Genomic DNA, 25,297 nt, shown 5'->3' with positions numbered 1-25,297 from the left:
GGAAGAATTGAGGATAAGAGTCAATGGAGAATACATTAGTAACTTGCGATTCGCTGATGATATTGCCTTGCTTAGCGACTCAGGAGACCAACTGCAATGCATGCTCACTGACCTGGCGAGCCAATGCAGAAGGGTGGGTCTAAAAATTAATCTGCAGCAAACTAAAGTAATGTTAACAATCTCGGAAGGGAACAACAGTTTACGATAGGTAGCGAGGCACTGGAAGTGGTAAGGGAATACATCGACTTAGGGCAGGTAGTGACCGCGGATCCAGATCATGCGAGTGAAATAATCAGAAGAATAACAATGGGCTGGGGTGTGTTTGGCAGGTATTCTCAGATCATCAACAACAGGTTGCAACTATCCCTCAAGAGAACAGTAGACAACAGCTGTGTCTTACCAGTACTCACGTATGGGGCAGAAACCTGGAGGTTTACGAAAAGGGTGCTGCTTAAATTGAGGACGACTCAACGAGCTATGGAAAAAAGAATGATGGGTGTAACGTTAAGGGATAAGAAAAGAGCAGATTGGGTGAGGGAACAAACGCGAGTTAATGACATCTTAGTTGAAATCAAGAAAAAGAAATTGGGGGGGGGGGGGGGGCATGGGCAGGACATGTAATGAGGAGGGAAGATAACCGATGGTCATTAAGGGTTACGGACTGGATTCCAAGGGAAGGGAAGCGTAGCAGAGGGCGGCAGAAAGTTAGGTGGGCGCATGAGATTAAGAAGTTTGCAGGGACAACGTGGCCACAATTAGTACATGACCGGGGTAGTTGGAGAAGTATGGGAGAGGCCTGTGCCCTGCAGTGGGCGTAAACAGGCTGATGTTGATGATGATAACGGGCATAAAAGAAAATCCTATTATTTTTTAGTGAGAGTGCGTTGAAGAGCGCTCAAGCTTTTTCCTCTTTTCTGGTTCGTCTTGTTTTTCTATCAAAAGTGCTGCACTTGCCGTGACAATAACGTAAGATGATGCTCACGGTACATTATTTTAAAGCACTTACCAACGCTACGGACCCAGAATAAGTGTGTCTAGCAATCTCTCGGCGATCATGGCATTGGTTCCTGTTCTAGATGTGTAACTGCTTAAACCGGAGCGGTTGGATTGAATGTTGTAGATGGAAATACGCTGAAAGGAAGCCTTAAGCCAGATTACAAGAAACGGCGCAGTCACTTCATTTTTATCGTTGAAATGAATGAAACTCAAACTGGACCGTGGCCCTGTCGCAAGCTAAATAAGAAGGCAGCTAACTAATCCTTCTAGTCCACGGTTTTCATTTGAACGATCTTGCATAGTGAACGGGTGAAGCGTGCTGTTGGAATTATAACACACTTGCACGTTGTTTCCAGCTGCGGCGTGTATTCGTCGCCGAAAGCATAAGTTCTTTCAAAAGTGTAGTGAAGACGTTCTTTGTGCTACAAGCAACTGCCTGGCGGCTGTGTCAATATCCACTTAGCCCCTCTTATATGGCGAGGATTCTTCCGGGCATTCAGTCGACATAAACATATGTTCGATTGCGTATACTCGAGACATGTGGTGACGTCTCTCCTAGGTGTGCCGATTGCCGCAACGCCCGCAGGACGCGTGCGGGAGCTATGATCCGTCTACCTGGCACACCTTCATGCAGCTATTATCGTTGCAGAAGCATCGCTACGTTTGGTCAAAAAGTTCAAGTACAGCGGCTCTCATGCGTCGTTATTGCGATTGTGACGCTAAATCTCGTGCTCAAAAGATATGATGCGCCTCTTTTACGACACCTCATGGATAGTATTGCGACGCAAGAATATGTTAATTTGCCAAGCTCTGCAACTTCAGCGACGAACGGTGGCACCAAGTACACCACGGCCGCAGCTGGTATCGGCGGGACAGCGAAGGCAACCACGACTTATTCCTACTTAATATCAAAAGACGCAGTCGCTTGCCGCGCCTCGAGTGGCCGCAACGATACGCTGGCTCTCGTAGCAGTGTTCACAGCGAGTGACCACTTCGAGCATCGTTCTACCGTGCGAAGCACCTGGGGTGGCGCCCTGACCAAAATGCCCGGCCTCAAAGTGCTCTTTATGCTTGGCAGACCTGGGAGCGACCCCGTTCAGGAGCGCATCGTTCAGGAGGACGGCACGCATGACGACATTGTGCAGGGCGACTTCGTCGACACTTACAAGAACCTTACTCTCAAGTCTCTTATGATGCTGACCTGGGTCACGCGCTTCTGTCCGAGTGCAAAGTTCGTGCTTAAGATTGACGACGACGTGTTGCTCAATGTCTGGGATTTTGTCGCCACCCTCAGCCGCCTGTCAGCCGTCGAACAGCAGCCAACCATATGGGGAAGAGTGTGGACACAGTCGCGGCCATCGCGTAAAACGGTGGGGCGATACGGCAAGTGGTACGTCCCAAAGTCGATGTATCCGAGGGCAACGTATCCTGATTATGTCAATGGGCCAGCTTACCTTATCTCAGGTGACTCTATATCGCTTTTGCTTCGAAGCGCTAGACTCGTCCCATACTTCTTTATTGAAGACGTCTACATAACGGGGCTACTGGCCGAAAAGGCTGGTGTTCGTCGTGTGAATGACTACGGGTACGCACCCGATCGCAAGCATTCTATTCGCCCCTGCCAAAGGCCAAGGATTCTGGCGAGCCACGGTTGGAATCCGCGGAACCTGCGCCTTGCGTGGAGAAAGATGGTTCGCAGGATCAACAGACAACGGTGCAGGTCATTGGGGCTAAAGCCTTGACAGAAAGGTTCTGATGTGTGTCAATGTGTTCGGCGGAGTGCGTAGCGTTCAGGCAGAAGGGCTGCAAACACATCGGGGGCGACGGATTTGTGACGGATTTCAAATATGTCAAACGGGGTTTTAAGCAAGGCCAAGTGAGGTTAGCAAATTACGAACTAAAGCCACAATACCCAATAAAATAGAAGCTTAGAGCGTTGAAGAACTGGAAGATTCGGCAAGGTTGTATGTTTCCAGTGTACCGAGTTGGAAGTCAGCGAACTTTGACTCTTTGCCCACCCGTTGTTTCTCAAGCCTGTGTGTGCTGTGACCCTTAATTAAAAGTCACTGGTAGCGTAGACCCACAAAGTTACTACCAAGCGCATGGGTCAACAAATAGAAAATCACGCAGTCCTTCAGTACTGCATACTTTCTCCTACGTTCAGTATGTAGATCAAGAATTTAAATATTGATAGTGTTTTTTTCCTACCGCGGGAGGCGAGACAGTGATACATGAGCCATTACACTTCTTTGCAACGTTTCTGGAATTCGGCCAACACCTGCTACAGAACCTTACAAAACGCAGCTCCACCGGATGTAATCAGGAGCTTAACTGCTGCGGTTTCTCAAACTCTCTTTAATGAATCGCCCCATTAAACCACTGTAAACCACGGTGAACTTCAAGCGTGGCGGTATGAAGATTTGTTTTATTTGAGGCTAGTATTCTTCCCGAGCGCGGTTTTGTATTTGTTCGACACACGCGAACACCATATGGACAGGTTGTGCAGCGCATAAAACCGATAATTTATGCTGTCGTATAGCCACTTAAATTCTTGTGAAATGCTAGACCTATTCCTCGCAGTGAAAGAAAGCGTTCCTCTCTTTCCAGCGAAAACATTCCTATGTAACGGAGGCAGGGATCAATAGCTTTATCATAAATGTAAAGCCCCTGTCTGGTGATAGATTTACGTAGGCGTTGCTGGAATCTGTATCAGAAGCTGTTCTGTAGCTGAGCAAGGACATACCAGAGCAATAAAAGACAGCTCAACACACTTAAGGGGCGCAAGTAGTTCATAATTTATAAAAGTGCATCCAAAATTCTTACTTCTTTATAGCGATAGTGAGCATTGTTCATCGAAGCATCCAGTTTTTCGGTTTTTGGTGAACATGGTGCATGGATTTGGCGCTAACTATTCAATGGTAAGTGGCCGATGAAGTTCACTCGTTAGGTGGAGTAAACGTTCTGCGTATTTGTGGACCATAGCCTTCGCGATTTGTTTCGGTGGTGCAAAATGGTCTCGCGCCATGCTACTGCCTTGTAATACACGTAAAGTTGAGAGAAGTGTGTCAGTTTAAAGGGACAACTGCAAAAAAATATGTTGGATGGTGTGGAAAGTCCAGTTTAAGATTATTTCGGAAAAATGGCCTGGATCTCACAATTCGTTTTGTACTTTCATTTAGAACTTTTAACTGTCGGGTACAGTCAGAGTCACAGGTATGTTTGCGTTACCGTTCATGACGTTATTGTTGGTTCCAAGTGAGTGGCAAGTTAAACGTACTTCTTTTATCATTATCAGTTTCGGTGCACTTAAATTCAGATTACGTCATTCATTTTGTCGCATCTATCGCACTAAATTTACGAGTTCTCGTAAAATTGCAAGTTTTACTCAACTTCTTTATTAATTAGCCCTTATTTACTCGAACTTTCGTCGATACCGCACAACAGATCCTCCATGCATCCCCCACGCATGAGCCAGATTCTGACAACAACAACAACAACAAGAAAAACAATAGCAAGCGTGAAACAAAACGGTTGTACCATGAGGTAGAGATTGAAGAGGAAGAAGATCAAGGTAAGAACGATTACGGTTTCCATTTGTCTTTCTCATTTCTTTTATCTTTGTGTTCTGTATCTTGTACTCCATGTTGTTTTTATTGATCCAGTACTTCAATTTCATCTTTTATATTCATTTCGATGTTGATATGGAGTTATTCTGACTTCAAAATTATGAATTACATTGAAATGCCTGTCGCCTTTTCGATCGCACATTTTCCCGTTGTAGCAGGCATTGGTTTTCTGCTTCCCCAAGCCGGCTCTGATTCTTAATTTATCCCCAGCAGTGAGTGCGTGCCATATTTGAGGCCACGTTCTGTCATTGTCATCATCACCATCATTCGCTCTCGACTGGCCTCGTGCCCTCGTTCGAAGCCGTTCGCAGTTGGAGCCTCATAGTTGAAGTTGAAGCCTCAGTTGAAGCCTCATAGTTAGGCCTTCCAGCTCACCCCACCTTTTTTGCTGCGCTGTTTTTTGCTGCTGCTGCCCTCTGCGCGTCATAATAATTCACCGCGTTACAATGGAAGGATTATCCGGCAACACTAAGCGTCAGCGTAAGGTAAGACCCGTAGGACCCTGCCGGCTATTCCTTATGGGAATCGCAGTTCCTATCGCGAGACTGTGAAGCCGACAGAATGATTCTAGTGTCAACGCACCTGTGTCAAATTTGTTCAATGTTTTGCGTTCTGTCCGACGACACGTCCTTAGACTATAGCTGACCAGACAGTGGGAAGCTGTGGCGAACCTTTGATGGGCTAAAGATTTCGTAGATACGTTGTGGGCACTAGTTGTACGACGTATTTAATGCGTTTTGCGCTTCTCAGAGGTTCATTATAGCGACTGCTGGCCCTCGCCATCGGACACACTCGCGACACGTTGTGAGAAATATGGCAAGCTGCTTATACCGGACTGTACATCGTACTTTAATCTTAATCTTTTAAATAATCTTTTTTTGCACCAGTCATGCATTGCGTAGTCGAAGCGTAGGAGAAGGTGGAGGGCGCACTTTATAGTTTATCTATACCGTATTTTATTTCGATGGGGGCGAAATGCGAAAACACCCGTGTGCTTAGATTTAGGTGCACGTTAAAGAACCCCAGGTGGTCAAAATTTCCGGAGTCCTCCACTACGGCGTGCCTCATAATCAGAAAGTGGTTTTGGCACGTAAAACCCCAAATATTATTATTATTACCGTCTTTCGGAGCTAATTATTCTGGAATATAGTGACGTGTATTTGTGCAGCCATGCGCTTCTCATGATATAGCCCTGGCTTGAAGAACGCATTTCACTTGGGAGGCCTTATGGCAGAGCTAAGCTTGCTTCAGCCGCTCATGACAATCGTGTGCCCCCTAAAACAGCATTTGTACCCGGCTGCTGATTATGCGTTGAAACCGCTTTCTGGGATTCGCGATGATAACGAATGATGTAAAGCAGTGTGAGCGCTTCTCATAGCGCAGCCTCGGTCGCCATCGGCGGTTTTATCATAGCTTTGCGTGACCTGCTCACACTGGCCAAAGACGCCCAGCATAAAGCAGTGGCCGCTAGAATTGAGCATGAGAGGCTTTATAAAAGTAGATGTTTAGCAGCCACCGTTTGAGTTTGTGTATGTACATCGTAGAAAACTTAGCAACATCTTTTTTTTTGCGGCTGAATCAAGAAACGGGCTTCTACGCAAGAGGTTGCACCTCAACTTATCATAAGCAAAAACAGCAGCAGTCTTCCGCTGATGCCCAGCCAGATGACCGTGACATGGCCCATAATGCGGACACTCATTTATAGTTTGTTCTCCTGAGTTTAGCAAAATCCTGTCAACGGTGGCTGCATTCTTCACTCATAGTGCCACCCGTGCGCGCCCTTTCGCATACACACTTATGTGCGCATTGGGGCACATTATGACGTATTTTGCGTAAACATACGCAGGGATGCTATATATTTCTTTAAAAAGTTTTGGACAGTCATCCAGCTTGCGGTTGAACGGGATGTTCACCGCAACTGAACTAAGACTCGAAAATTCGAAGTTTCCAGAAGGGCAACAAGCGTGGCGTAGATCACTATTCTCAACATATCGATTTACTAATTTTGTGTATGAAAAAAAGAAAAAAATAACTCTATGGTACCGAGCTCGTAAACTCATGTTTTCTTCATCATAAAATGAGATGCGGAGCCGTATTTTCTAACGTTCCATTCCGGGTAGAGCGTTCCGCTGGAATCACTATAACTAGAGAAAACTCTGGTGCAAATGTCTACGGCAACCGCACGCTTGACGCTTTATCCAGCATTTATATCGCGGTTAGTGGATGAATTTGTTTAAACATCGTCTCTCTTCCTTTGAGCGCCATTCTCACTTTGTGAGTGGATCATCTACAACAAAATATTACGTTATAAATGCAACAACTTGCAATGTGTATGCATGTGCATTGACTATTATTGCCTTTTGCGTTTAGAAAATTGGGATAGCTCCATAATTCAGCTAAATAGTCAGACGAAGCGTAGTAACGCAACCGACAACAGCGTCTAAAGCCACAAGCACGAATATCGTAGAATTACGTGTTCTAACCGCCTTTGCCATGACAGCTCGATGATCGGACCGCCAGGGTTCTAATCCTTGTTCGTTACTGACTTGTAGTGTATGATTCACACGCTAGCCTGGGGCTGTTATTGTAGAAATTGACCGTGATACGCTACCTCAAGTGAGCAGAATGGAAAAGAAACACTGTAATGTAGGAAAAAGGTATAACTAAAACAGTTGCTCTGTCACTCACTTGGGCGCATGGTAATGGGCATGGGCAAGCTGATATCTGCACTTCCAAATAAACATTGGCTTTATAAATGGAATAGTATAGAAACATTTACAGAAGATAAACGCAGTGGTTTTAAGCTGGTATAGCTGTATGTTCTTATGAGACACACTGTAAACGGAAATAACTCCGAGGTGGGAGTATAACGCTTGTCCTCTAGCGACCCCGCGGTTCGGAGTTTATTATGCTCCGTATGATCGGAGTAAAATTCTTACTCCGTGCGAGCGGAATTTTTGCGTGGAATTATGGGAGTTATTTTTTCTATCTTTTCTTTCTTTTTTGCTTTGCAATGGACGGAGTTTTTTCGAGGTGCAACGGGAATGTAAAAAGAAGCATCGCGTGAGTTTGCGCGAACATCTTTACATACAGAGGCTCCTGGTCAATTTTCGAAATATGCACACGCGACCGCGTCAAATTCGACGAAACAAGTCAATGAAAGCACATATATCATGACATACATAAACATTTCAGAAACGCCCAATGCAGACATTTGAAAGACATCCCAGTACACGCGATACTCAAGAAGCAACGGTGCCAGTATATATAGCCACGATACTGTGTGCCTCGAAACCGCCTAGGGAGGAGCTGTGCTGTTTTCAGAATTACGACTCACATGCTCGTTCATACGAGATGTGCCTCTCTGATATTAACAGAATACCTTAATCAAGACAAAACTGTTAATTCAGAATAGTGAGAGATAAAAGTTAATGGCGTAAATTTTCACAATTAGCATGCCATTCTATGAGTGCTGGAGCGACTTCGCACACTGCCGGCGTTCGCGGCCAAAAAGTAGTGCGTTAGAGACAGTAAGCAAGAAAAATGTATGTGCGCCTGCTTCATAGCAAAATTTTTGCGATATAGTGGTAGCGTAGCAACAAATTATTACGTGTGAGCATGGCCCGCAGCAGCCGACGTAACACCGAAAAATGCGCAGTCATACATTTGATAAACCGCACTACTTGCTCCGCGTCCAAGCATCTATCGGTTGTGAAAAGGAGCTACATCGCTGATCTGTCGAGTGAATCCTTAAACTCAGAGCCAGCAGGCATGCGTCTAAATCAGTGTCTCGGATAGATCGTAATGTTAATGCAATATCGGAAGCAACAGCGTGACCAAATCCTATATGCGCGATAACAATTCGATGCACATCGCTCAATAAGAAGCTTTATTTACAGTACGCATACTTATGCCCTACCGTTTTTCTTCGGGTGAGAATATCCGTTCGCAGATGCATAAAAACAGTTGCTAGCACTCCGGTCTTTCTCACTGGCAACACAGCACCTCAACGAACTTGGGGTACGCCATTCATGTGCGACAAGCACGGACGTCGTCGCTCGAACAGTGGCTGCTGTTGCCATTCCTACGCGGTCCTTTCAAACGTTACACCGGACGTTGTCAGCATGTAGCCAAAAGGACATAAAAGTCGTATTTCACGTAGTGCAGAACACAAGCCAGGGTCACGCAGCACGAAAACACAGTCAGAACCTGAGCCGACATCACGAGCCAGTGAGCAGCTTCAAGGTATACCTAAGCCTTTTCCGCACTTGAAAACGTTGTTCTTGCATTCATCGTTGTCAGCAAAGTGATCAGAGCTAACGTACTTGAAGCTGAGAAACAGCGAGCTTCAGGCATGCCTATAACACTTCCTGGAAGGAAATACGGGAAACAAATTGACGAAACGCTGTCACGGAACGACACTTCACAAATGTAAACAAACCGTCAGCCATGAGCACTGCTGATTCCGCCGAATGCGCCCGGTCGCTGGCGAGGCGCACAGCCTCATGGGAAAGCTCCACGTGACCAACCTCTTTTGGCGGAGGCGAGTTTATTAAAACTCCCTGTCGGAGTTTCACGGGAGAACAAGATTTTTAAGCGGAGTAAAATCGCGTCATGTCGCCCTAATACTCCCGCAGCTAGCCAGCGGAGTGAAACGAGTGAATGTCGCTGTTTTGCTCCCATACATCGGAGTAAATATTTGAGGAGGGGAGGTTTCAGGGCACATCACCTGTTAAAAACTCCCAGGTGGGTTTATTTTCGTTTACAGTGCAGATAAATGTTGTGTCACGCTTATATTAAGAGCAATACTCCACAATTTATTCAACATTAAAGGAATACATGGCAAATCAGATGCCTAAAATAAGTTCGCTTATTATGTGTGAATTCATTGTAAATTTTGTCTGCAATATATGCGCTATTAATAACCTGTTTTCGTTGCGTGGTCATCCATGTGCCTTTGTTGTCAGATATTATTGCACCGGCTTCAGTTATCCTAGCTTTGCACATGTTCGAACTCGGAAATTCCGCCGCAATATCAATGCTCCTTGCTGCGCGTCGTGCTGCTAGGCGCACCGAATCTATTTGCTACACTGCGATTGCACTTCGTGACCTTTGTGATCACGTCCACTAAAAACAACCTCAATTCGCGGTTGGCTGAGGCGCGAACCGGTCATGAACCCTACGTCTTTCTTCTGGAGGGCGACGACGGGTGTTGCAAAGCCATGCGAAGTAAATATAGTTTGCTGCGAATATACATAGTATGCACGTACGTCATTCAAGGATACCCCTCGACTTCCTGTTTACGGCGGCGCCGTGTTGGGGAACCTATAGGCCTATGCACGCACCTGTTGATAAGGTGCCCCAAGATGGCTGAAGGTAGCGGAAGCAGACGACAGCAGCGGATGTGACGTCAAGTGCATACTATGTATACTGCACCGGAGTCCCAGTGACTCCGAGCGCAGTCGCAGTGCACTGGAAGAAGCTGATTATATGAATTAAGCCCCTCGGAGTGCAACACGCGCGTCGTGAAGTTTGAACCCACCACCTCATGTTCTGCAGTGGAAACTTGCAATGAATCTCCTTGAAGGTGACAGCTGAAAAAAAAGAAGAAAAGAAGCGAGTGAGGTTCCCCGCCTCCTCAACACACACATACACGCACGCGCACGACCTTGAGCACCTGATGAACTGCTTTAATAGTACACTCAATCATGCCCCACTTTCATTGCAGAAAAAGAAGCGGGGATCTCTGGTAAGTGTTTCGGCTTGACCGCGGCTAACATAGACAGAGGTTATACTACGCCAGTTTTCTCGTAAATTGGTGTCGGCAATTTATTTCTAAGGGATTGTCACAAAAACGCCTTTCTAGCGGTCATAGCTGCATAAAAAAAATCCTTTTTTTTCCTTCTTTAAGAAGGAGGAAGCAGCAGGAAGGGAGTAGGCTGAAAAGCTTAAGTGCATGTTCTTCATGCGGGTGAACTCCAATTTTCTTATTGTGCTACCTGAGAAACGCATAAATTTTGTCATTAAGCAAGCGCTGAATCGATTTGAATGGTGTTTGTTTGAATTAATATCGAGAAATTTTAACTCTACCGCGACCAGCTATATTAATTACGGTTTCAAAGATTTATAAGAAATTGCCCATATTTGGTTAGGTAAAAAAAAAGCGGAAGCATTAAGTTCAGGAAACTGTACATTTCTACCAAACATCTTGCTATTCTGTAAACTGAACGTGTTAGTTAATCTGAAGACAAAAATATGATGTGCGACCTCACAGTTTGGCAACGGCTATGCATTAGCCAACTGCACACATTTAGGATTCCTGTGTTTCAGATTGTTGCCTTGATCTTTTGCAGCGACGCTGTTAAGGGCTAGTTCCCTCAAGATCGTATCTATGTGTAGATACAAAACTCCCCATAAGTCGGCCGATCCCGAAGATAGTGCAGTGCCGGGCCAACCCGCGGCGAAGGTGCAGTTCGCTATTAAGGGGCCCACATACACAGCTTCGCTGGTCATCCTTCTTCACAGAGTGCGAAGGCACTGAGTTTTCTTTTCCTTGCGTTCGCATGTTGGCACACATCAGTTACCCTTTTTTTCTCTCCAGAATGGCGAACAGCTGTGCCACCTCCCCCCCCCCCTCCCTTGCCCCGCAATAGCATAAAATGGCAATAGCATATGTTGCAAAGGTTTGTTTCGCAGTTACAGTTCCTATAAGAAAGATTTTTCTTTTAACAAATGTGTTGCTGAACTTGTGAAACCCTAACTTCTGCGATTGTGATGGCGTGTGCATAACTGAGAAATAGTTGTTCTGACATAAGCAGCAATCGTCACTATCCGTTGCGGTTGCAAATCTTGCGGTACATGTCCCGTCGAACTACAAAGTGTAGCAGTCTTCTAAAAATTATTTTCTTCCATTTCTTTCATTTAAAATACTTTCTTGCGTTTCTTTCATTTTGCAAGGCCCGACCCAACGACGCTCGATATGTCGTTTCTGTACTGAAGACGTACTACGGAAACAATAGACTGGCCGCACTTTCTGTTGCAGACAAATTTGTGCGTTACCTGCATTCTCATCCCGCACAATGCTTGACTCTCCGTGCAAAACCCAATCTCCTAGTCTTTACGCCTTGCTGTCCCCATCGCCGTCAATCAGAACTCTCTTTCCTTGCGATTCTCTTTGTCCCAGCATACCTTAGCACGCTAGAGGGGTCAAACTCCAGACTACATCTCTGTCATTTCTCAACTGAAATTTTTTTACTCATTTCTACCCTGGCCAGACCAGGAAGCGGCGCACTGCCGGAATGCCTGTCACGTCGCTTTCCCACGGAGGGATCCAGAGTGGTGGTGGAGTCAGCCAAGGCGGCAATAGCAGCTTGGAGATCGCGTCACCGTACACGCCGCCTATGTCTGCGGGTGCCCACTCTCGACCCCAGCGCCCTCTTGAGCGGCTCCATCGAGCCGGGCGTGAAGACGTGGACAACACACTCGAAGGCGAACCGGACGGGGCCACCGACAATATGGGCACGCGATCCATGGCCAACACGACTGTGAGGTAATGTTTACGCAATTTGTAACCGAGCGTTTTGGGTCACTTGCCTTCTCTATTGTCGGACACAGTAGCAGCAAGTTACCCTACGATAAGGGAACCAGTTCAAACCTTGAGCTTCGGAATCATTGTGTTTCCTGCTGAGCAGCGCACTCTGATTCTAGGTGTAGCGCAAATTTTCTTCCGTGCAGTGTTCTTAGTTATTTTACTGAAATAAACAAATTATGAAAGAAAAATATTCACTACAATTTCGGTTGTACAATGTTATAATTTTACGTGGAATATTCGTATCATCCAAGCTTCGTATCACGCAGAATAAAGTGTACACAAAAAGCAAAAACACATGTATGGACACTCTTTCGCTACACAGAGAGGAGGTCCTATACAGCTTCACTTTGACTTTTCTTTTGGACCGTGCAAATGTCCACAACACAGGCACGATGAACAGATTTGCAAGCGATTCCATTGTCCTTCCTCAAGGCCGTTATCAAGGAATCCTCTTGCGCTGCTGCTCCATCACCTAAATGACTTAAGCTCTACTTCAGGTTAATTCGCAGTGTGGCGTGCTACTGCCAACAGCGACTTTCACTTGCTGGACATTCTAAGTCGCGCGTCAACGAGTGTGCGTAATCTGGAACTTTAGGTGAAGCTGACAGAATTGGGTTAAATACACTGGCCACACGTGAGCTTTCTTCATTTCACATTGAGAGCGCACATAACGCGTACTACAGAGCGGGTCCACCGCCTACCACTTTCAAGGCCCTACGTTTATGCTTGTGCCCGCGGACGTTTCACGTTGCTACTTCTTCAAAAAATGCCAACAGCTTGAATTGCAATGGCAGAGTCCGCAAAGTGTACGCGCATTTTGGGGCTGGATATGTCAACGGGTTGCGCGGTGGCGACACGAATGCGGGACACCAGAGATCAGTCGTGCAAATCGCCACTGCCAAAGACAAACTTAACATCATAACGTGCCTCTCGACCAGTACTCTTGCGCAAGTTAGGATTGGAGCGAAACGCGTTAGCTTAGCTAGTTGAAAATGGTGAGCTGATGTTAGTAGCCTGTGTTAGCGGTAAGAAGCCGCGTTCGGCGTAAAAATGTGCATACCCAAAGCGAGATCCGAGATCCGAAAACCATGTGTGCTGGTTAGAGGATTACCTGGTAGATGTGGGCTCTTAGAAAACTCGATTGCGCAAAGTGGTACAACGTCAGGGGCGCATAAAGCAGCGACAGTTATGAGCTACAATATGGGTTAATTATGAACAACTGCAAGACTTCTTTAACGTTGCAGGTGATTCTGGCATCTTGTGGAGTGTAGGGTACTTTAGGTATGGTCGCGTACATGTGCACAAGTAATTGCGCATTCTTGTGATTTTTAAGTTACCGACCGCCATAGATGAGATGAAAAACCACTGACAATATAATTACGAAGGTTTTTTTTAACTATTCCTTATGACAGTATTCTCCATTGCTTAAGCTACAGGGATTCGATTCCTTGAATACGCAACAGAGAACTAATTACATCAATTTTCATTTCGACACATTTTTAAATGGGAACCAGATGGAAGGTCGAGCCGGGCGTATACGTATACTTACGACGCTTCCTCCTAACATCAGTAAATGTGAAGATGGCAGTCACGTAGCTTCACCATCCACTGACGCATGGTAGGTCAGCCTGGTGCAGCGATAAAAGGTCACACCAATTGCAAACCGTGTCTGTCCTGACAAGAACTGATAAGGAGAGAGCGGCACTCCGCTTTGTGATAGTGCACATGATGATAGCTTGATAGGCTACATGTGTTGCGAATGCGGAGAACGTAGTGAATTTGAAAACAACTTCCGGTATGACGTCACGGGCTTTTGTTTCGGCGAAAACCAGCATAACGGGGATATTGGCCAATGCACCACGTGGACTGACACAAGTCTCAGTGGTTTGTCATAACATGACATTACCATGATCTTTGACTTCCATGACAAAATGAGCAGCCCTGATGATGCGCTTGCGTCCGATACCAAGTCGCACTTTGCGTTTACTTTAAAGTTGAACTTGTTCAGAGGATAAAATGGGGATAAAACGAAATATAGATTCGGAGTTCTCAAGAGTGGGAAATATGTCAAGCGAACGTTCTAAAACAGAGGACTTTTAGATCATTACCAAAGTAAAGCACGGTGGAGAAAGTTACCTAAACATTTTACTGTGCAGAATATCAAGGAAATACGCAACAATATAAATTAGCAACAAGAATTACACAAATTGTGATAACACTATAGAGAACCAAGGTATTACTAAGTTTTGACCAGCAACTTACGTAATCAGAAACTTTAACAATGCAGGCAATTTAAAGAGCATTAGAAAGCAAACTTGTAAACACGCCTATAGCTTTAGGGTTCCCCGATAAAGGCTGACATGATTTTTTTGCGATTTCGATGAATGAATTCACACACCTAGGTTAAAAGGTTAGACGCTATCTAAGAAACCAAACAAATCAAGGCATCAGAATTGCAGCACTAGTTTAAAGGCGTCAAAGACCCATGGTGCGCGGGGTCTTCTTTTTTAAAGCAAAAAAGATGAAAACAAAAAAGAAAGCTAATACGCTGTCCTATGCAGTTCATTGAAGCTGAAGTTTTCGCGCACCGTACAGGGCTACCACCAAAACGGAGCACTCGGAGATGCCCTTATCGGTTACTGAGGAAGTGCCGAGGGAAGAGCACCCACGCGGGGAACAGGGCGTCCAGCCGGCACTCGTGGTGCTGGCAGCCATGGCGTCGGCCTGCCTGGCCATCAGCCTGCTCACCCTGCTGGCGCGCCTTGCTACGCCATCGCAGAGACCGCGCCGCGGCGTCTGCCTGACGCGGGCCTGCGTGGCGCTCAACGACATGCTGGTGACCGCCTCCAACGCCAGCGTCGACCCCTGCGACGACTTCTACGGGCACGTGTGCGGCCGCTGGGCGGAGTCGGGCTCCGTGTACGAGAAGCACCTCAGCCTCTTCGTCGACAAGGTAAGACGCCGCCTTCCGATGTTTATCGTGCTTTTACGAACGCTAAGCGCCGCTTGATTGGGAGACCTCAAATAAAACCGCAGGGTTACCCTCGCTCCTACAAATAGCTTCCCGAAAGAAAATTATTCAAATCCGTTTATTTCATAGTGATATATTCAATATTATTGCGATAGCAATTATGTGGACACTTCAGATGCATTTCTGTCGCCGTCGGCATCGCCGTGATGTTCTCACTCATATAAAGTCCGAGCGCGATAACACCGTCGCCGCGCGTCGTATGCTGTATGTGCGAGTGAAATTACGCGAGGGAAGCCGACTGTCGCGGCTCAATCTGGCGCGCGCGAACGGGAAAGCAGATAGCAAAGTTGCCCGCGTCTTCCGTCGCTCGAATGGCCGTGGGGAGGTGGGAGGGAGGGATGGAGTGGGGGCGGCGCTGTGCTAGGGAGCAAGCGACCGTGCGCAAAGGGAACTGACAATCGCGGTTCAGTCTCGCGTGCTGTATATGGAGGAATGTGGGGAGACAGCGCGTGAGGGAAGGGGAGCGGCTTTGAGTCCGCCATCAAGTGCGTACATTGCACGGCTACGCGAGGTCGCGTGCGCCGTATCTTGAAACGTATCTGCAGATGGCTCATACCTTCGTGCCCGTTGTGTTGTGGCCGCTCTTGCGGTGAAGCGATAGTCGGCACTAAGGGCACTGCGCTCGCTGCTGGTGCCGCGCTTGCTCACACCAGCGCCTTTACATGTCCGCGCTCATCGAGTGTGATTTGTTCAGGTCTGCTTGTGCGCGTTGACAACGTGCTTGTTCAGTTAGTAAGTGAATGTTTCCAAGTTTATACTGCCGATAAAACTAATATACTTAATACGTGTAGATGTCTACCAATTTGCTATCGCAATTGATGCTGCGCCTTTCGGGCGAAACTGCGACTTTTTTTTTATTCCATGGGAAAACCTGCTGTTATTGCAGAGAAATTAAATGAGACAGCCGAATGGGCGAATCTAGCCATTTTTTTCTTTGACATAGAAGATGATGGAAGATGAAGCCAAGATAGAAGAATTCACAAAATGATGGCACGAAAAGAGAAAGCATTGGTGAAGAGGAGTGTTACAGCAAGCTCAGTTAAGCTTCTAAATGATGTCACAGTAAACTTTCTCTCGTAATATATGCTGTAGTCCTTTTTTGCGAAGCTCTAAAGTAAGCACTGGGGGCTGTAGCTTCGAGAGTGCCAGGAGAAATTGAGGAATATTTTCTGCGATATTGTGGATACTTTGCCCATACTGCGATGTAATTGGCGACAGTATCGCCTTCAATCGACAATTGTATAAGCTCTGGTAATGTAAACATGCTGCTTTGTTTAATACTAGGTAATCGACGTTCTGGTGCGAGCCAGGATGAACAACCCAATAAGGAACCCCACGCAACAGGCCACCATGCTCCTACAGAGCTGTTTAGCCATTGTCGAGGACAGCAGGGACGAAGTGGGCGCCTTCAGGAGCAGGCTCACTAAGCTGGGTGTCACGTGGCCGCGCGTCAACAGCAAGAGCGAAGAGCTCACCGTAACAGCCGCGAGGGTGTTCGAGGCGTTTCGGATCTCGCCGCTGCTTACCATCCGCAAGAGTCGAACCAAGGCGGGTGAAGTGTCGCTCCTAATCGAACCTGGCGACGCACTGCCAAACTGGTTCAAGATGCGGCCACTGCTGTTACAAGAAGGCACATACCGCACCTATTACGAACAGGCTGCAGCACTCTACGACAGCAACGCTACACCTACGATGAGTTTCCAGGATTTCAGCGAGTTAGAAAGTTTGCTCATTCCGGCATTGACGTCCGCTGACCGTAGTGATGCCGAAGTTTTCGAACTAGACTCTATAGAGCGCCTCAGTCACTACCTAGGGCCTGACAGGTTCGCGCACCTCCAAGCTTTTCTGAAATATGGTCTGGGACTGCCGTCATCGACGAGGGTGCAAGTGCGCTCTGCGGACTACATGACAAGTCTTCAGGGCTTAGCGAAGCACATTGGTGAACAGCGCTTGGAGTTCTACCTGGGCTGGTGCGTGGTGCAGGCCATGTGGCGATTCGTCAGCAAACCATTCTCGCAGCTTTGGTATCAAAGCGTACGCTCCGCCCTGGACACTGTCGTCGAGCGACCCAGCCACGCAGACTGCATCGAGTTGACCGAGTCGCTGCTGGGCTGGACTGTGTACGCAGAGTTCTGGAGGACCCACGTGGGCGCCAAAGCGCTGGACGACGTCGATGAGATAGCGCGCACCATCGCTGCCCTCTTCATCAAGGAAGTAAAACGCGGTCGGTGGTCCTATATCGCCGATCACATTTCCCTCGACAAGCGGGACTTCGAGGACGTTCTCTTCCACGGCAAACGTTTCAGCGAGCAAGTACTCAGCGGCGTGTTCGACACGGTCGCCATGAACGTTTCGTTGCTGCAGAACTGGATGGCCGTTGCGAAGGCGAACGCGCACATCTCGGATGAAGAGTGGCAGGACGTGTCCTCCAGCTACATGAGGCAGCTCCGCGAGTCCAACGGCTACGCGTTCTTCGACTCCCAGAGGTCGGCTGTTCGCATCCCTCCGCTCTTCCCCATGCTGCCCCTGTACGACCGCGACTCTACGGTGGCGGCCAAGTACGGAGCCATCGGGACGGCGCTGGGGGCGGCCGCTGTACGACTCTTCGTGAGCCGCCTGCCCTACAACTCGGTCGCGCGCACGAAGATCGAAGAAAGGCTCGCTTGCTTCGCTGTACCCCGGGCTTCGCCCGCGGCGCCGTCACGACGCAAACAGCACGCATACCTGGCAGCTGCGGTCGACCTCGTCTGGGACGCCTTCGCGTCGGCAGACGCCCAGGCGTCAGCGGAGGCCGGAGATCTCAGCAATTACACCAGCGACGTGACGTTTTTCATGGTGATGTGCCACCTCCTGTGCAGCGTGCGCGCGTCGATGTTGGTCGAGTTCAGCTGCAACCAGGTCGTCAAAAACAGCCGCGCATTCGCGCGAGTCTTCAACTGCGAAGTTGGCAGGCCTATGAACCCTGCGAAAAAGTGCAAATTTTTCTCGTACGCGTGAGGCGACTTTACGATTGGTAATTGTGTTCCTCGCAAAGACAAGTATTCGTACCAACTCTCTTTGTTATGTTTGCCTTGAGTGCACCTAGCATTCAATTGGCGCCCATAGAGCATGATTACAATTTTGCTACCTGATGGCGCAGCATATATGTCCGTAGTAGCATTGACGATGAAACGTGTACGTCATGACACCTAACGTGAGCTTTAGTGCTTGTTTGGTTTCTAATAATGCTGCAAAATGTCATTTTAACGGCTCGGTCTGCGCTCGCTTGTCCCCCACAAAAATAGGATCCTCATGTAGCCTTTCATTCTTATGAATGTATGGGGGCAAGAGACAAAAAAGAACGCACTTGCTTCGAAACCATGAGGTGCGCAGCCTATATTATAAAAAAAGGAACTCTACCAAAGTTGTGCTCGTAGTAATACACCATGCTGTTCGCAAATGTGCTTCTGCATGCTTGCCACAAGAGTTGTACAATGCTTTAAACTGTATTCGCATGGTTGTTGATTATCCTGAAGGTCGGTTGTACCGAGTAGGTCAACGCCAGCTATTTGGCTAAAAGCTGAATGCCCGTGCATTGTGGTGGAGACGGAGAAAGCGAACGATGTCGCCGGACTGAAGAAGTTTGAAGATCTTTACGGAAGTGATTTGTACATTGCGCGCTGTTGATTTCGTGACGCGTGTGTCGGAAGAGACATCTTAATCCTAAGTGACTTCCTCCGCGTTTCCAAAGCCGTTGCTTCTTTCCGAAAATCGTGACCGGCGGAAATTTAATTCCTAGGTGGCCACAACACTAGGGATAAACAACACGAGCCTTCGCGGCGTCATCACCGATAGTAATGTTCTAACGTCAACAACCGACAGACCGGACGGTGCCGTCCAATCCGCTAAGCTTCCTTTCTTCTTATACGAAAGGCAACAATTTAGACCAATTTCGTTATTACAGGGGGCTTTCAATCCCCTCCTTTCTTGATTTTGTGGAAAGCAGAGCGTCATTCAGCAGCTCGCGAAACATAACATCCGGAGCAAAACAATGGGGTGGTCCGCTCAGTGCTCTCGCCACTTGTATATTTGTAAACAGGAGTTTGTGTATAAATAATAATAAGTTAATACTGGCTTCGCGAAAGCGTTGGAATTCTACTCGCAAACACAGTTGCACCTGGAGCATACGAGTCTTCTCGTTTTGCCCCGTGTGTCTTTATTTTCATTTTGCAGCAGGAACTCTTGCCGGTATTTTTCGTGGTGAGGGGCACTTCGGGGGGGGGGGGGGGCGGGGTTCAGGAGTTTGGCTTCTGTGCGCAAGAGGAGCGGGTTTGAGTTGAATTCCCACAGCACCTACAGAAGATGCACAAGGATCGCTGAGGAAGACTGAGTGAAAGCTGCTATAAAGCAGCTTTACCAGCCCCAGCTGTCATCTAAAAAGACAGTCGCACTATATATACATAGCACGGCATTACAGCGCTGTTAAGATGAAATTTTACACCTGTACCCTTTTTACTTGCTCGGTGGATGGAAGTCGTCGCCAATTTATGTCTCAGACGTATGAAGTAGAGGAGCCCCTCGCCGTCATTTTATGAACAGCTCTAGTGCTTCTATAACAAGTTGCCTTATGCCTGCTGAATACCTTACCACACTTGGTGTCACGCGTCTTCACGGTCGTGAGTATGGATCGTCTCTCGTAGTTTACTTCCTGATCTCAGGAGCGAGCTCAACCGTTGCAAGGGCCAGGCACTCGTCAAGTGTGCTTAGTCATCTACGGCTCGCACACATGTTATTCGGCCATTGTTTCTTTAGGTGAACGAGGTGGGAGTTCCGACGCCGTGATGTCTGGAAAGTCTCTACTGAATTCATCAAAATAAAGCTAGTTAGACTGGCTCTACTGTAACGCTGTTTATAATGAAAGTCGCCAAATCATACGAAGAGCGTTTTACTTGTCTCGACCTTATAATTCGCTCTCTCTTCTACGCACTCGCGTAGCTGATTTCGACGTAAGAGGCGTCAGAGTTGATTAATGTTATAGTTCTGCATAAGTATTCTGGTACTCCAAGACGCTTGGAAAACACGAAAATATGTTTTAAAGACTGTGGTGTATCTGATAAAACCAAGACGGTGCCATACTGAGAGTGTGTGTACGATATTATCAAACTAAAGCGGTTGTCAACTTTGTATGATGAAAGCAATAGAAATCTAGGCGTAAAAATATGCTCTTGTATACATATATGTCAGAATAGAACTGTAATGGTAAAATTTTCTCGCTCTTCTTTCTGGAGCCCAGAAACGTGGACTTCAATCTCTCTGCTGTCTGACCAAGTTTACTGTCCTGTTGAATTAGGTTCTGAATGTGTTAACAAACCTTCCTTGCGCGTTGTCGAAATCCACCATACTTCGCGCATGATTGTTGAGGAAATCATGGGGGGTTAACGCAGAATACACTGTGCACACTGTTCAAGCAAGATTTATGGTCCTGAAAAAATGCACTTTGAAAAGCACTTCCGGATTTGTTATTGAGCTAAACTTCATTTGCTGCGTCTCTTCTAGCGGGTAAACTACTCGAAACGCAGGGAGAAAGTAACATGCACACACACACCTATTTCAGTACGTAGACATAGAATATTCGCATCGTTTATTTTCTCTGTTTTCTTAGCATTGCTCGCTTACACTGACGCATAAACGACACTTGCGGCTTGGTATTCGTCCTCGCAGAGTACAGTTATTTTTCACCAATTTCAGATCTCAGCAGCACGCGCCTTACTCTGATATATCTTTTTGCAGGATTCATTCATCTTTTTTGTTCAGTTTGCGCTATACTGTTCCTTTGTGCAGTGTCGCAAACGAATAGCGCGTTAACAGTATTTTAGTATTAAAACGTGGAAAGCACTTAGGCCGAGAAAGCATTCTCGATTTTTTTTTTTGCAGTCGTGCAAAGTTTTGCAAGGTTTTTTAATATGAAGACAAAAAGGAAATTACGGCATTTAATTAGCACTCAGAAGAGCGCTAGTAAAAGCATCTACGACTCATTTTACTGTTTAATGAAGATTCATTCGTTCATAAATCACTTATTCTATGAGCTTGCTTTGAAATTTTGAAAATCCATTCACTGGGTATATACAATGGCGCATTACTAATGCGCTTTGCGAGATTTGTTGTCGTTTAAGCTGGGAATTACCTGGGCCTATGAAAATTTGAAAACGCGCATAAAAAATCGTTTCAATTCGCAATTTTTTATTGGTTCTACGTACGGAATATAGGAGTTTCAAAACTTTTCTGTGTGAATTGCGCTAGGCAAACAATTTTCAGAATCCTTGCCGCAGTACTAACAAGTAGCGCTGTCGCGTATACTGTCTGAAAGAGGAAAATGTGTTTGCATAGCCTTCGCTCACGCAACATACACAATACTCGTACTAGAATATATCTGAACACCCATTCAGCTATGCGTATGGCTTTTTACTTTGTGAATATAAGTTGACAATGGTGTAAGCTTGTGGTGAAATCTGCAACCATGGAAGCACATGCGCCAGCTGTGATCATGCTCTACATTACTGGTGGATGCGTAGCTTAATATGCAATCGCCTTTTGCTCGCTGCTTATTCCTTACGTTTCTTCCTTTTTCCTACGAGTCAACACACATTTCGTGCTGGTACACCGGTACAGGTGTAGAAAAAGTTGATGTTTTCACGCAAGCCTTTAAGTGAAAGATGAAGTTAACGTTATTACCACCATCGTCGTATAAGCATCAGCAGCGGTCTATATCCACTGCTCGACGAAGGCCTCACGTTACCCCTGTGTTGCCCCAACTGGCATTCCATGCCTGCAACTTTTTAATTTCCTCACACGACCTAGTTCTACGCCGTGCACAACACACGCTTCACTTGGCGCCGATTCTCTAACTCTAACAGACCACCGGTTCTTCAGGGTTACGTATGACCTAGCGCTTGTCTTCGTCGTCCTTTTTGTCCTTCGTCTATGTATGCGCTGTAAGTGACGATTGATACCATGGAATGCCAACTAGCCCGTACCCAAGCCTTGGTTAAGGTTAACCGTCTAATCTGTCATTCAGTCCTTTCTTGCGTGGTCCGAAACTTCTTCTCAAGCTTCTCTGTTAAGCTCGCAAGTTTCTCCTACATCTGCATGCAGTAACGGTAGAATGGAACGATCGTACACTTTGCTTTGGAATAATAGCCGTATACAGCTTGTCATAACTTGGTAATGCCTGCCGCATGCGTACCAGGACATTTTGATTGTTCTGCAGATCTATTTCTGTTTATCTCTGTCCCCTGGGACTTATTCGCTTGTAGATAAACGTACTCTTGCACATATGTCTTTCAGAACTACACTCTCAATCATGAATTCTTGTTCTCTTACCAGACTGGATATAATAGACTATGCTAAGACTATAGATTACCATGATTATGGGTTGCGTACCGTTTGAGATATACTTCCTTGGCCATATCAAGACTGAGAAGAAAATTTTCCGCTCACTTTGTAAAAAAATATCGGAAGAGAAATGTTCGTTGGTGTTTCTTTGCGTAAAATGCCGCAAAGAGTTTCCGTGAAGGTGTCCAGTTACTCCTACCGCTGGTGCAAGCGAAGTTGGCCCACGCTTCCCCGTGTCCCGCGTATGTACTGCCCGTTTGCTACAGTGGAGACCGCTGCACCCAGCACCCACGCTTCGTCATGTCGGCGTGCTCGTACAGCTGCCACACGCGGTGCGATTTCGCGTGCCACTCTTCGCACGACGCGCGCCCGCTCGATAGCCGCACGAGACGGGCGGGCGAGCGGCCCGCGCGGGCTTCGCCGTCCCGGCGTGCACGTATGTACTACGCTCGGACAATTTCGGGTCATCGTGAAGACGTACGAAACGAACGTGCTCCCGCGACGCTTCCTTCCTTTTGCGCGAACGTTGTCCCTAGGAGCAAGTCACCGCCAGTTACAGAAAGAAAACAACCGCGTGCCGTCCACTGACGTGCGGATCCGATGACAGCCGCCGATCGAGGCGGTGGGCCTGTCTCGCTGGCCGCCGCTTCTGGCGCCGCTCGCAATACACCTGCGTCAGTAGAACGCTTACTTTTGCCAACAGAATTATTTTTGTGTAATTCGGTCGTGCTTTATTTGTTTGCCTTGCTTTCTCGATGCCGTCGGGGCGAATAGCAAGCGTGTAAACCGGGCGCGCCGCCTCGCTGGGACGGTCGGCAAGCGCTGTCCGTTTGCGTGGCGATATTGCCCTCGTATTGCGGCTCTCGATAACGCCAGCGTTTTAGTACTGGGCGCTGCTTTGCAGAACAGGCACCACTTTCAACATAACTTTGTTGGATGCTATTTCGTGGCAGAAGCAAATCACTTCGATTTTTATGCCTCTGGGAACGGCGATAGATGCCAACCGCGCGGCTTTGGTGGTGGACCGGCGAATAACTGGCGCAGCGCTGGCGTCGGTTCCTTTGCTCATCTCACGCAATCTGCCCGAGTTGTACAGCGTCCGATGCAACTGCGAAATTCCGTCACAAATTGGAAATCGGTCGGGTGCAGTAGTGTGTACGAAAGTGACGCCAGATCTGTCGCAGGAACGTATATTGGATGTCTCCGCGAACATTTTCAGTTTTAAAAACTGCACAATTCTACTCCATGAACTAATGTATTCAAAGCGGCGGTCAGGAACAGAAATTGAAAAGCATAATCGACTAATTAACGAAAATTCACTAATTAAGTTTTAAATAATTACCTTATGGCACATATTCCAATTTACAAATTCAAGCCGGGCAGTTAGCAAGGCGGATCCACTTGGAACGAATTCTCAGAATGACACCAGTTTCACGATATTAGTGCCCGAATTTTGCGGAGAATTGCATCTGTTCCAGTTACTTTTGTACTTCAACGCATAAAACAACGTTCGGTTAAAACGTAAGTGGAACTACAGTGCATTTTTACCCCACTTTTGACGACGCATATCTCCTGTAGATGGTGTCATCCACACAACTCTTTTCAAATGGTTATGCCTTGCAGTCTTACCGGCTAGAATTTGTGAACCGCAAAATATGTGCCGTAAGGTAATTAGTTAAAGTTAATTGGTAATGCTTTGTTGATTATTCTATGATGCATTTCAAATTTTTGTGCAAGTAATGTCAGCATCCTCCAGTAGACCAGCTCATGAACTAGAGCAGTGCTCTCTGTCACAGGCAACTTAAAAAAAAATGAAAGTGTTGGCAGAAAGACCCTGTGTTTACATGCCATGTGCCCCTTGCGAGCAGCCGACGAGTCCAACATAGAAGCGAGGAAGTGGCGTCCTTTCATGTTCCGAGTAGATATCTCGATCTATGACGTCGACAACACACGTGGAGCCGCCAAGACATCACGGGTGTTTTTAAACTGTCATGTATTGAAACATCGCACTTTAAACTCGTCTTTGTGAGCCTGGCCACTCTTATTTCTTCACTTTGCTTGGCTAACCCAAAAGGAGTAGCCGGTGTTGCCCACGACGCCTCTCCTGGCATTTACATTCATAAAGCAGGTAATTGTGCCGTTTTCTGCATGTAAGTACGTAGGCTACGTATTCAGGTAACATCGTTTGCTTACTAGTATTGTTAGTAGGCATGGTACCATGGTAGGCAGTAGTATAGTCAGTTTCTCCGTCGTAGAAAACATGGAATTTATGTACTCCCCAGTTTCAGTAGTTCGCGAGACATCCAGGAGATGTCTAAGCGAATTTCTGTAAATAATCTTCTGTAGTCCTCTGTAGGTTCTGTTCGTCCTCTTGCAATCCATCTTCGTTCGTCCTTTTTACCTTTCTTTCCGCACATCAGTGTTCGCACTGCGGAAATTCACAGCCTGAAAATAGTTTTCGCTTGCAATTATGACACCGAAGGTCTGCTGGCAAATATAGCGATCTCTGCACGAACAGTTTCTGCCAGTGTATTGCAAAGTATAGACAGTGTGCATCTCATAAGTTTTTACTTTTCTTTACTTTTATTTAACGAGTCGTTTACGTACTCTGCTTTTACACGTTTAACGACTGACTGCACTAGCATTAACTTTAATTGTTTTCAGGGTTTCGGAGCGCGGATG

The 25,297-nt window shown here is 46.8% G+C and overlaps 2 protein-coding genes across 2 annotated transcripts in view; both read left to right on the top strand.

Annotated features, from left to right (window-relative positions):
* LOC142559251 (uncharacterized) overlaps positions 1-25,297 on the top strand; it is a 199,332-nt gene that overhangs the window by 161,612 nt on the left and 12,423 nt on the right. The window contains exons 5-6 of the mRNA XM_075670878.1: positions 11,897-12,171; positions 14,809-15,166. Of these exons, the coding sequence (XP_075526993.1) occupies positions 11,897-12,171; positions 14,809-15,166 (633 nt within the window). The remainder of the gene's footprint in view (positions 1-11,896; positions 12,172-14,808; positions 15,167-25,297) is intronic.
* LOC142559812 (lactosylceramide 1,3-N-acetyl-beta-D-glucosaminyltransferase A-like) lies at positions 2,040-3,021 on the top strand. The gene has a single exon (XM_075671477.1). The coding sequence runs from the start codon at positions 2,040-2,042 to the stop codon at positions 2,736-2,738; it is 699 nt and encodes a 232-aa protein (XP_075527592.1). The 3' UTR covers positions 2,739-3,021.

This window comes from Dermacentor variabilis, chromosome 10 (genome assembly GCF_050947875.1).
Source record: "Dermacentor variabilis isolate Ectoservices chromosome 10, ASM5094787v1, whole genome shotgun sequence".
In the NCBI taxonomy this organism is placed as follows: domain Eukaryota; kingdom Metazoa; phylum Arthropoda; class Arachnida; order Ixodida; family Ixodidae; genus Dermacentor; species Dermacentor variabilis.
The sequence above is the reverse complement of the archived record's forward strand: the minus strand, read 5'-3'. Positions and strand labels throughout refer to the sequence as shown.